General features: G+C 32.3%; 1 protein-coding gene across 1 annotated transcript in view; it reads left to right on the forward strand.

The window, feature by feature from the left end:
- The window catches only part of LOC113518491 (arrestin red cell), a 96,103-nt gene extending 85,229 nt beyond the window's left edge, over positions 1-10,874 (forward strand). The window contains exons 8-13 of the mRNA XM_052894288.1: positions 888-1,020; positions 1,213-1,373; positions 3,873-4,016; positions 4,906-4,992; positions 5,940-6,059; positions 6,632-10,874. Of these exons, the coding sequence (XP_052750248.1) occupies positions 888-1,020; positions 1,213-1,373; positions 3,873-4,016; positions 4,906-4,992; positions 5,940-6,059; positions 6,632-6,719 (733 nt within the window). The 3' untranslated portion in view covers positions 6,720-10,874. The remainder of the gene's footprint in view (positions 1-887; positions 1,021-1,212; positions 1,374-3,872; positions 4,017-4,905; positions 4,993-5,939; positions 6,060-6,631) is intronic.
- The last annotated feature ends 2,103 nt before the right edge of the window (positions 10,875-12,977 follow it).

A 12,977-nucleotide genomic window follows, 5' to 3' on the forward strand; every position in this document is an offset into this window, starting at 1 on the left:
CATTCTAGATTGCATAAAAAACAACTGCTTCACAGTAGAAACACGAATGGAACAGAGGTGCCCAAGCAAACTACTTTATGGTTGCCCATGTATATATATATGTAATATACATTGACTATGGAAAGAAATGTGCACACGGAATAGGTGAAGTGATCACCTTAATTTATAGCCATCTATTTTATCCATTATGAAGACAGCTTTCGTCCTCAATTTTAAAATCGTTTAATTTAATAATGGTTTAGGTTTACACGTTTGTATTACATTTATTAGTGGAAATATGTGTAACCTTAGAATTTTCTAAATTTCAAATACTGATTGTAGTTATATAATATATATACAGTTTTTTTTTTCTTATGGGTGAAAATGGTATGGTAACCCCGCCTGCGCTAACGGGATACGCTGGCGGAGCACCAGTGAAGGGTGATAGGTGAGAATGAAAACAGACCAGTTAGCCCATCATGATGAATTCATCAAGAATTAACCATGATAGTTTCCGGAGAGAACCGTGAGGAGGTCGACCTGGTTGGGTATATTGCTAGCAATGGGATTCTCAGTCTCCATTACTAACAATCCCTTTCCCCCCAATATATATACAGTTATATTCGTAACTCTTACAAACCGAATTCACACTATATTACCGACTCTGTTCATTCTCAGTCCGCTGTCGGTCCGCTCTCGGTCTAGTCAAATATTACTTAAAAAACAATGTGAATATTTACATTAAAATCCAGTCCTGTTCCGTTCGAGTCACGATCTATCTCGAACTGTTTATATTGATCATACCGAGAGCGGACCCAGAACGAACCAAGACCGATATTGCGGTAGAGATACGGTTTAAGTCTTCTCATTTTTTTTTTTCATATAACATTAAAATTGTCAATTTCCAGAAATTCGGTACGATTAGCCATCAGGAAGATAATGTACGCGCCGAGCAAGCAAGGCGAACAGCCGTCCGTTGAAGTCTCCAAGGAGTTCATGATGAGTCCCAACAAGTTATACTTAGAAGCATCCCTTGATAAGGTGACTATGGTTTATAAATTGTTTAAAACTTTAGGGTTAAATTGAATATTTTTACATATATATATATATATATATATATATATATATATATATATATATATATATATATATATATATATAAGCTGATATGATGATGATATAAACATTTAAATGTTTCAAGCTTCTCATTGTTCTTTATTTACACTCCCTTAGGAGCTGTACCACCACGGCGAGAACATAGCTGTGAATGTGCACATCGCAAACAACTCGAACCGGTCGGTGAAGCGGATCAAGGTGTCGGTGCGGCAATTCGCCGACATATGCCTGTTCTCCACCGCGCAGTACAAGTGCACCGTCGCGGAGGCCGAGAGCGAGTCAGTACCACGATTATTATCATACTAGCGTCATAACAAGCTAATAATGCCCCCCTACTAAGCAACATTCTCAAAAAAGATGTGATTAGCCTATACCGTTAATTACTCGCATTTGTACGTACGTAACATTTGATAAGCCCACATCATAACCCTTATGGCCCTTTAGCTAACGCCATATTCCTCGTATCTTCAGTCGCAATCCTCAACGTTAATTTTTACCCAATCGTGGTAATAACCCAATAAATTTTTTGAATTCATGATGCGTTGTTATTAACTTAGTACATGACTTCAATTATGTCAACTCACATAATGTTCTTTGTTCATTATTTACATTTTCATATTTATTTTTTATGTGTATGTATATAAGTAAATATGTATGACAATAATAATTCCAAAATGTGTGTATTATCATAAATATGTGGTATATATTTTATTGTTTTAATATATTAAAAATATTATTAAATTAAATTATAAATTAATGTGTATTGTATATTTACATCTCATACTGATATATAGACACACGCAGACATGAAGGCGCGAGCCCCAGTTTGACAAAATGTTTCTGATCCAGGGAACACAAGTCGAAGGTGAAGAAATTATTTAGATTGCCCTTTTTTCGGATGTTCAGTAAGAATTTAAGCGTAGAAGCTCTGTAAGTAAATGTTTGCGTGTGCTTGCATGCATATACAGGTTGTCATGGGAAAAGTACAATTGTCCGAAAGCCAGTGAACCTAAAAATATTCATGAAAATGTTCAACATTTTCTGAGGAACTTAGTTCAAAATATGAAAATATTTATGTACGCTTTATTGCACCAATTAATAATAATAAATACAGTTAATTTTAATGAGAAGTAATACAAAAGGCAGCCTTATCGCTAAACAATCAATAATGTACTGAGTTTTGATTGTAATACCTCCACATATAATATCTCTCTCATTTCTCTGTTAGTATATATAATAGCAAATAGAACTCTTTTTAAAACAGAATCTTTTATTATAAATAGATCACGTGACCACGCGGATTGTATGAAAACTTCAAAAAATATTTTCTTATTTTGATCCTTGTTTTTTGGAAAATGATGTTCAGTTAACTATTGTCTCTGAATTTTGGTTAATAATACTTACTCTTTCTATTACACTATAATTATGTATATTTTATACTGAACATTAAAATTATAACGGTGTGTTTTGATATTTATTATGATATTACTAACACATATACAGTTTCATACTATGTAGCACTGTTTTTAATAGGTACAAAATATAGATTTCCCTAAGGTTAAAAAATGTCATATCTCTTAATATTCGATATTTTTTTTTTTATATATTTCACCGTTCATGTTAGTCGGCCATTTTCGTTCTAATAAACAGTATTATTATAAGGATAAGAACTCGGAGCTTCTCTAAATTTTAACTCTAGGAATCGAACCCGAATCGAAATCGAATTTGAACAGGATTTATTTGAGAATACATGAAATCAAAGTTTTGTATGATTATCACAACCACAAATCGCGATATAGACATTTTGCCGCTCCAGGTAAAGAATATTTGCTATTTGTGACAATGACACCTTATGAGTATATCATATGCATACCACATGGTTAACATGCAAAGAAATTCCATGTTATACGTCAAAATACTCGTATTAAATCACGACGAATCGAGTATATTTTTAGCCCTCAGCGGCCTCGAGCAGTGTTATTTTGCCACCCTTCATTTTTGCTGCTCTAAGCAATTGCCTGGCTTCCTTTCCCTAAGACTGAATCCTGCCTAATTACATTTTCTATCGGAGTTCTGCGTAACACTCTATGAGTTCGGTAGCCTTGTTTTTTACCAATTATTTTATCAATTCAGATTGTCATCGATTTTCAATTGCGAGTGAGTGAGTTTCCTTTCAGATTGTTTTGTTATTAATTTTCTTTGAGAAAACTTATTGTTTGAGCTAATAAGGTATTTAGTAATTTATATCCGTTTCGTTCATACTGAAGTTGAACAACACAGTTGGACATTTTAACTTCAGTTGTAAGTACACAGAGTGATATAAAAACAATAACGTCAATTTAAATTGGGGGTATTCTATCAGTAAAATTGAACAGTTTTTCTAAAGAATATTATAATTTTTGGATCGAAAAATAACAAAGAATGAAAACTCCGTCATTACGTAGTTACTATGGGAGGTTTGATACTTTTTGTTTTTTTTTTGGAATTGTTTTTTTGAGAAAAAATTTTCAGTTTCTTTGATGGAATACTCCATTTAAAGAATAGAATGCCTATATCTTCCATTTTATCCTATTTAATTAAATTATTCACAGAAATCACCACCGAATGGCAAGTCTACCGACAGGTGAAATGTTATCATTTACAATGAGTGAGTCGTGTCACAGTATTTCTGTGATATCCACGCGTGCTGTTCATGTACATAGACGACGGTTACCATTTACCTTCATGAGAACCGTCTGCTTGATTGTCATTCTAAGTATCATAATAATGTGTTACAGAGAAGGGTGTCCCGTGGGCCCCGGGTTCACGCTGAGCAAGGTGTTCACGCTGACGCCGCTGCTCGCCAACAACAAGGACAAGTGGGGGCTCGCGCTCGACGGCCAGCTCAAACACGAGGACACCAACCTCGCTTCCAGCACGCTGTTAGTACTATTGCATCTTCATTATATTAGCCGTTTATCGTCCACTGCTGAACATAGGCCTCCCCTTTGGAGGGTTTTGCCAGTAATTGCCACGCTTGGCTAGGGCGGGTTGGCAAACGCAGTTAAAAATAAAAAAGGAATTTCTTTAGTTTCCTCTTGCGACACTCAAAGGAAGAAAAGTGTTGGCTATTCTATTCTGGGGCCACATGCCTATGTATCGTTGCATAATTTGTTTAAGTTAATTAATAAATTAATATTTAAAAAAAAAAGATTTGTATCTGTACCAAAGGCACTAAATGTAGTATAGTTATTTTTTTATTTATTGGTAATGTATATTTCATTTCAAGAAAAGAAATTATTTTTGGACCCTATTTAGTAATACTTATTTTAAGAAATTGACCCTTAAATGTTCCTATTCATACAGATCTATTCATTTCCTTCACATTCATCAATCAATTCATATTAACAATTTATTAATTGCAAAAATCTTATTATTTTTTTCGAAACAACAACGTGTCAAATTTATTGTTTATTATTACTTATTTTTTTACATAGAATATTTGTTTAATAAATGTCGAAGGATTACTTTTACAATATTTTAACTTAAAATAGGTGTAATGCTTGAAATAGGGTCGCCTTATTGCACTTCATACATATTTTAGTTTGACTGCTACATATTAGAAATCATCATATAATACATACTATGTGTGGCACGATGGCTCTTAATACTTTAATATTTACAAGTGACTAAGCGTCTTTGACCAACGATATCAAAAGCGGAAACTTTTTTTTTAAACGATTACAACAATTGAGTGAGGGCCAAAGTGGCCAAACTACTATAGTATTATAATTTCTACTGCTGTTTAAGAAAAACAATTTTTTTTTACAGAATTGCAGATGCAACGCAGCGTGAAAACCTAGGTATCATAGTACAATACAAAGTCAAGGTGAAACTGTGTCTCGGACCTCTTGGCGGGTAAGTTTCAATATAAAACTCATGTGTATTTGTCATAAGAGAAATGACAACTCATGAGGAGGAACCACAGGCATTACAGTGTGTTCTATCATAATATGCATGATGCTGTTCATGTCTATAGACATTTTTTTAATGAGTTATGATGGAGTGGACACTCCGCCTGCGCTATCGGTATACGCTGGCAGGGCACCAGTGAGGGATGATTGGTGAGGATAGAAAGGCAGGCTAGTTAGCCCATAATAGCTCGTAACAAATTCAACGATAAATTAGTCACGTATATTGTTAGCAATGAGACTGGGTAGTATTGCTAACAATCTCTTCTACCACTTACTATCATGTGGGTCATTAGTTTGTTTGTCATTCTAGGTTGTATAAAAAAGACCTTTGACGTGAAATGAGTGGGTCGTGGTTCTGAATGATAAATAATTAAAATATTAACATAATATGCACACTCAAATTTCAATACTACGGTATATATGTTAATTATTGTAATATAAAATTAAATACTTATGATATTGTACACTCGAGGAAAAAATTAAGGGATCAAAAAAAAATTGCAAACGTTTTTCAGTTTTTTTTTATGCATTTTTATTGACAAAAACGTTTGTACTGGAATTTAAAAAATGGATTTTTATCCTTTTTTTTTTAATTTAAACGATTATTTTTAAGGGAAATACAGCTACTTGAAAAACCTCAAAAAATTTGTCATTTTTTTTTGATCCCTTAATTTTTTCCTCTAGTGTATATTTAATTGCGTACTGAATAATTGTTATCTTTGTTTGTGCAATGCAATTGTATTTTATAAAGTAATAATAATTATTATTTTAATTAATGTTTCATATAATTACTAATTTGTATACCATGTGATGGTGAAACATAACGCACTATACTTCTACAACATTCAACTTATATTTATGCAAATAAATGATTGATTGTTTGTGTGGCAGGGACCTGAGCGCGGAGCTGCCGTTCATCCTGATGCACCCGAAGCCGGAGGAGGAGCCGGCGCGGCCGCTGCCCGAGCCGCCGCGCGTCGACCACGACCTCATACAGCTCGACCCGCATCCGTGAGTGCACAATGCACATCCATTATAACTTACAGCACCTTCCTTACCAACATTCAGTAATAGGACTACATAAGAGATTTAAAAAAAAAAAAAAACTTTATTTTATTATAAGAACAATTCACCAATAAATCAATAATTTTACATATTACACGTTCAAATCACATTCCTCCAATTTTACTTCGAGTCTCGTTAAGAGACAATTCAACTTAGAATAAAGAAATCCGCAACACTATCCGTCAACAGCCAGACTACGCAGTCTGATAGTTGACCGACCGTTGAGCAAATTTCCGTTGATCACAGTGATAAAAGTTTTGAATGAGATTAAACATTTACAGATATGTCAAACAGTATTTGATATTATGAAAATGCGTATTTATTGTAATGCCAGATTTATATTAAGATATATAATAATTATTTATTCATTAAAAATAATTATAACATTATGACCGCAAAAGCCAAATCAATGTTATAAACAAATAAATAAATAATGCCAGTCGTGATTAGACTTCCTTTTGTGAGATATGTATATCAAATGTATTGATTCGTAACATCAATTTCATAACTCTTCACAGGGACGAGAATGGGCAAGAGCAAGACGACGATATAATATTCGAGGACTTCGCGCGGCTGCGGCTCAAAGGCGGCGAGACTGACGCCTGAGCGATTCTGCCCCCGCTGACCCCACCGCCCCCGCCGTCGCTCACTGCCCCTGTTGACCTGCCCCCGCCGGCCCTCGACTGCCCCTGTCGACCACCACCAATTTCTGACACGGGGATATATACGCGACGCGTCTCTTTACGCTATATAATGGTAGAATTTGTGAAATATGAAATTTTATACGGGTTAAAAATCGCAAGACCTTAATGTGTGTACGTACGTACGTGTGGATACGAATTATTATAGTTCAGTGGTATATCAGTACTGTTAGGTTGGATCGAGCACACGAGACATCCCGGAGAACTATTATCACAGTAAACGCCGATAAAAGGCGAGTGGATCGTTGTTTTGTGATAAAATATGTCTTCTATTATGCTGATTTATACATATTAACAATAGACCGAGTGATGGACTTCAAAGTGTCTTCGATGTTTTTGAATATAGAATCTTGGTTGTTGAACAAATAGATTAAATTCTAGTACTGTCACCAAACACCACAGTATAATTTCAGTAAAAAAGTCTTCATATTTATCGTTTTTTGTTACTGCATAGATACTTTCGTAATTAGAGATTGGTACTGCGATGAATGGAACATAGGAAGGTCTTATAGCTCGATGTGTGATAGTGAACAAACTTTAACCAATAAGACATTCTGTCCAATGAATGAACGATTCTTGTACATTATATATATTGGAGGATTTGACTATTCACAATATTGTTATGCTTCGTTCACATTTAACGGAAATGTCCGGTCCGCAATAGACCTTATATATAGTTATAAAAAAATTTATAAAATTATTACAATTTTAGAGTCCGACCGAACGGACAGTTCCGTTAATCATGAGAAGCACTAACAGAAATATAATACAGAATTTTATATTATATTCAATGTGTATTGTACTTCAAAATTTATTTTAATAGTAATGTATTAATCAAATTGTTCAAGTACAATATTATTTCTGTCAATTTAGTTTTGTAGATATCACATTTCCAATATTGAGTATCGTTTCCTATAAATAGATAGTACAATATGGCCGAAAGCATGCATTTAGTAAATTAATGGTGTCTTTTTTCTTTTGTAATTCTGTAATATTAATAATGACGGTAGCGGTGTACGTATGTAATTCAATATTGTTGATGTTGGAAAATATTATTCACTACACTAGCATTGGTTTAACTTGACGAACTGTTCCCGTACCGTAAATGAGGTATTATATAAAATATATGATGGAATGGGGTAATTAGTTCGAAACCCACCTATTTATGAAATTGAACTATTTCCCCCAAAGAATATAGTCGAAATCCGTTTACAAAATTAGCTTGACGAAGTGCAGCAATGTCTCAATTAAGTGCTCATTTTTTTTAAATAATTTAATAATTATTAATGTTTCTATTTGATTATTTAAAATGATAGTGAACTAAAACGTTAATCATTCAATAATATACTTACTAAATGGTCACTGAAAATTGGAATTTTGATGACAAAAGGATATTTGAAAAATTCCAAAGCAGAAGACGAAGTAGTTGCAAAATTTTTAGTGTTTTATTATTATTTATAAGCAATATATTCTGTAAATAACGTTTTAGCACTTTTTAAATAATCAATCAGAAACAATAAAGAATGTTAAATTATTTTTTTAAATTTATAAATAATTGTGACGTAACTACATTTTATTAAAATTATTAAGCGCGTTCACTTTTTATATTTTTATAAATGTGAAAGTGAATTCGTTTATGAATTGTATTTGATGCTGTAACGTTTTCGACTAATCACCACAATATATTTTGTATAAATCTACGTAGTTTGAGGATGGAGAGCATATAATTCCTTTTATACAGTCGGTCCAATATGCTCTGTATATATTTGTCAACGTTTGTCAAATTATTGTACCATGTTAGTGTAGTAACTGTACCATTATTATATTAGTGGCGGTAGGCTCGCGGTCGTTCACACACGGGGTCTAGAATATTCTCCGCCTGTGGCCTTCGAAACTGAATTTAAAACAATTCTCTAGATGAATTATAATATCGTGAAACATTATAAAATTTTATTATATGTTGACAGTGTGCCGCCCCGCGCGTCGGAACTATCTCGTAATGATTTATTCATCGTATTCTATATCTTTACAAAATTAAATACTAATTTACTAATGAGTTCGGCCAATGCGTGGAAGCGATGTTGTCTGGTCTTAGTTTAATACCGCAAGTTAATTAACTACTCTGTGTATATGCTTATTACACATATCTTCATTAGATTATCATAAGTTACTTAGTTTAAAAAATTTGCCAGAGAAATTCTATTTTCTATACTTCTTATGGTGAATGGGCACCTAAACGCGCGGCACGCACCGCAAACTCAATAAAATTAATTACTAATTAAATATGTGAACAAGACCAACAGTAAATTTGATAACTAAGTCTTGTTTAGGTTTTACATTCAGTTCTAGCCACAATTTTATCGAATCTTAAACGGCTCTTAAATATGTAATGATTAACTCGTTACATATTAAAAAAAAAACGATAGATAAAAATGCAAGTTTTTTTTTCATATCATTTAAGCGTTTATAAACACATCTTTTTGTTCTGTCTGTGCCTATGACAATACTGAGTAGGTAGTCTTTGATACTGTCACTTTCTAGGGATAATATTCAATATACATCATCACAATCTGATCCTGTTTTTGCCAAGATCAGTAGTGTGAGTAACAGCTTTCACACAGTACACACATTCCTCCAGAAATGATGACTTGTTTCATACTACATACACAAGTATCATATTAATCTTACATTAATTTTTAATTGTATATTTTATAAAATTTGGGGTTTGTTCATACTAGCCTTGTAATTTATACATTAAAGATGCCAGGTCTAGAAATGCTACTATGAAACAACCCTTAAAAACAATTCAACATCACAATTTGTAAGGCGGTTGTAAATGTGATGTTTATATAAATATGTTGAGTATATTAAGCCTTTAATACTATCGATTTGTTATGTGTTTTATTGAGTCCGTCGTCGTGCTGGCTGCCACACTCGGCAGCTAAGGGCCAGTACACATGTCTTATGATAACTACTCTGTGACAATGTACATTTGTTTTGTTGTACAGTAAATACATAGGTGTGTAAATTATGTGGCATGTTTACTTGTATATTAAGCTTTATAATGCACAAAAGTATTTTAATTTTAACACCTCGGTGTAAGCAACGAGCCATAGACAATTATCACGTTTTTAGGCAGTATAGACTGAAACAGGAATGTGCACAACTCATTTAGTACTTTGTGATAATATTATTAAAGATAATCTGTACATATACAAATACTTATGAACTGTTAACATTCATGGTAATTATTATATTGTTGTTGGTGTATTCCATATTTGCTCATGAATTTGGAAATTAAATAGATATAATTATCAATACCGGCGAATAGCTTGATCATAATTTTAATTATGCCGTAACAGTTTTACATACAAAAGCGTCTGCTGTGCAAACTTCATTGTTTATGGTTTTTTTTTTTTTTTTCAAGTTGTTTGCTGCAAACTGTACCAAGTTTTATATGTAATACTTAATACCTATATATTTTTATGTGAGCTTGTTATTTGTACCGAGGTAATTTTAATGCATATATACTAATTTTACAATGCATTATCCTAAATATTTGTTTTTGTTTCTATGAAGTTGTATTATTTATGTATTGTAAGGTAAGTATTAAATGGAAATAAACAATTTGTAATAATGCAATTAAGAACAAAATAAAAGACGAAACTGAATTTACAGCCAATAGGTATATTTATTATGGCCTATTTTGGCGATGATCTAAGTACAATTAGCCAATTTAATATATAATATAGTTTTCAGAGGCTACCTTGTTTTATTCCTGTTTTTATTTTACATGCACACTTTATTAATAAACGTTTTGGATACCACTTGGCTGTAAACCAACCCTCTTATTTAGTATTTATTCTTTATCTAAACATGTGATGAACTAAGTATTGTAGCCGCATTAAGAGAAATGTTTTTGCAGCCACTCAAGTTTTACGAGATCTTACGCAGAAAGTTAAAAAAAATAAAAAAGAAAATTCGCACATACTTTTATTTAATTTTACATCGAAATCTTTTTGATGTATACTTTTTCAATAAATATGTAATCAAAATTGAACTGCCTTTTAATTTATTCCCTATGTGTTGTTTCTGTGAAGTACTATCGTATTATAGTGAATTGTGAGGAATAATAAAGAAGAGTATAAATGATTCATAATTATTCCTTTGGTAAATAACTACTAATGACCATTCACTACTTATGTTACTGTGGTACTACTTAGGTTGACTAGAAGAGACCTCTTATAGAGATAAGTCCACCTTTGCTAACGTATTTACGCTAATCGTTACTATTACTGTATATTTTAGTGCAATAAAAATTATTAAAAAATATTATTGAATCGAAATAGGAAATGAAATAAGAACTTATAAGAAACATGTGACTAATATTCAAAACAACATTATTCAAACAAACGGATTAGAGCGATGTCTCCCAACGTGGAGCCCACGCCCCACAGGGGGACAATTTGATAATTAAGGGTGGGGGGGGGGGGGCAATTAAAAATGGTCTCGAAGCAATTTTAACACTTGATCTGGGACATGTAAATGCAATGCTACGAGTAGATATCGGTGCCAAATTTAACAAAATAAGTAAATAAAAAAAAATGCTGTAAATATGTATTTATAGCAAGGCAAAAGATTACAAATTAATACATTAATAAAATAAATATTACATAAAACAGCATTAAATTTGTACTCCAATAACTGCTCTGCAAAACATTCGATATTATATACATTAAAAGAATGACGGCTATAAATTTAAAGCAACAAATTGGCAGCCTTAATGTAAAATTGCAAGGGTTGTTGGAAAATATCAAGGTCCTTGCATACATTGTTATATTTTTTGTACATGCGGATAATTTTTGTGATACGATACATTATTATAACAAATTGGTATATAAAATAATTTTTGTATTCTTTTATTACCTGTACGAAATGAAACAAGGCTCAACAATGTGCTAATGTCCCATTTATAGTTTATTATTTTATAGAGAGTGATGAAATCAGACATAGATCTGCTATTTATATGAGAATTAATGTTAAAGTGATTAAGTCTTAATTCATACGAATGAAGTTTCCTTCTCAGACCAAACTTAGTGTTTAAGAATCTAACAAAGCGTTTTAAATTGCTCCTATTCTGTCAATGTGGTTCTCATAAAAGGGAGATCAAATAACAGAACAGTACTCAAGTGAACTTCTAACTAGTGATGTAATAAGTGACAAAATAGTTTGCAAGTTTTTAAACGGTCTAATTGTTCTAAAGATAAACCCCAAAGTTCTATTTGCTTTTGCAACTAAGTAACTATAATGTCGTGTAAATGACAATTTTGAATCAAATAAAATATCTAAGTCACGAATGGTTTCCTTTTTCCAAACGTATTTAATAGGTATAATTTCGTTTGACATTACCGAAATATCAACTGGGTGATTAGAGTCGACAAGTAAACTTTGTCGGGAAAAATTATGTATGGGGACATAAAAATTTTAGAAATGTTCAAATACAGCATGGCACAAAAAAGATTGGGAAACATTGGATTAGAGAGGCTATAAAGTACAGGTGGTCTTAAAATTCAAATCTTACATATGAACCCTACCTATGTAATGTGATGATACTTTTATTCAGCAATCGTGTGGCTAGTTAATTTTTTATATTATGGCTAACATGAAAAAAAAACCCCTAGGCAGTTTTTTTTTATTTTATGATGTCCTCGAAACGGTTTGATAGCATATCAATATCACTGTGGTTCCTCTACTGATATTAAATATGGGCTAAACGGAATATCCAAAGCTGTAAAACTATCATAAAAAAAGAGTTGTTCCTCAACTGTCAACTGTCACTAATATCAACTTGCACAGGGCAAGTATTTATTCCGTTACAAGAGTTAACACCGCCATTTAACAGAACTTGGAAATTGAAATGCTTATTACCTTTTCGAAGTAACAACACAATGAATATTATAAAAGAGAAATAAATCAATGTCCATAGTGTATTATTATTTATTACTATGTAGTTTATCAAAACACCATTATATCTTTTATATGCATGTCATATCTACGTAATATTGTATAGAATTGGATACGTATTTTTTTTTCAGATAAAGTTTGACTCGGCACAATACTTCCAACTTTAAAAAACAATTGTAGTAGAATAAAATAAAGAAAC

The sequence above is a fragment of the Galleria mellonella genome, unplaced genomic scaffold (genome assembly GCF_026898425.1).
Source record: "Galleria mellonella isolate WM207_F2 unplaced genomic scaffold, CSIRO_AGI_GalMel_v1 utg200, whole genome shotgun sequence".
Lineage (NCBI taxonomy): Eukaryota > Metazoa > Arthropoda > Insecta > Lepidoptera > Pyralidae > Galleria > Galleria mellonella.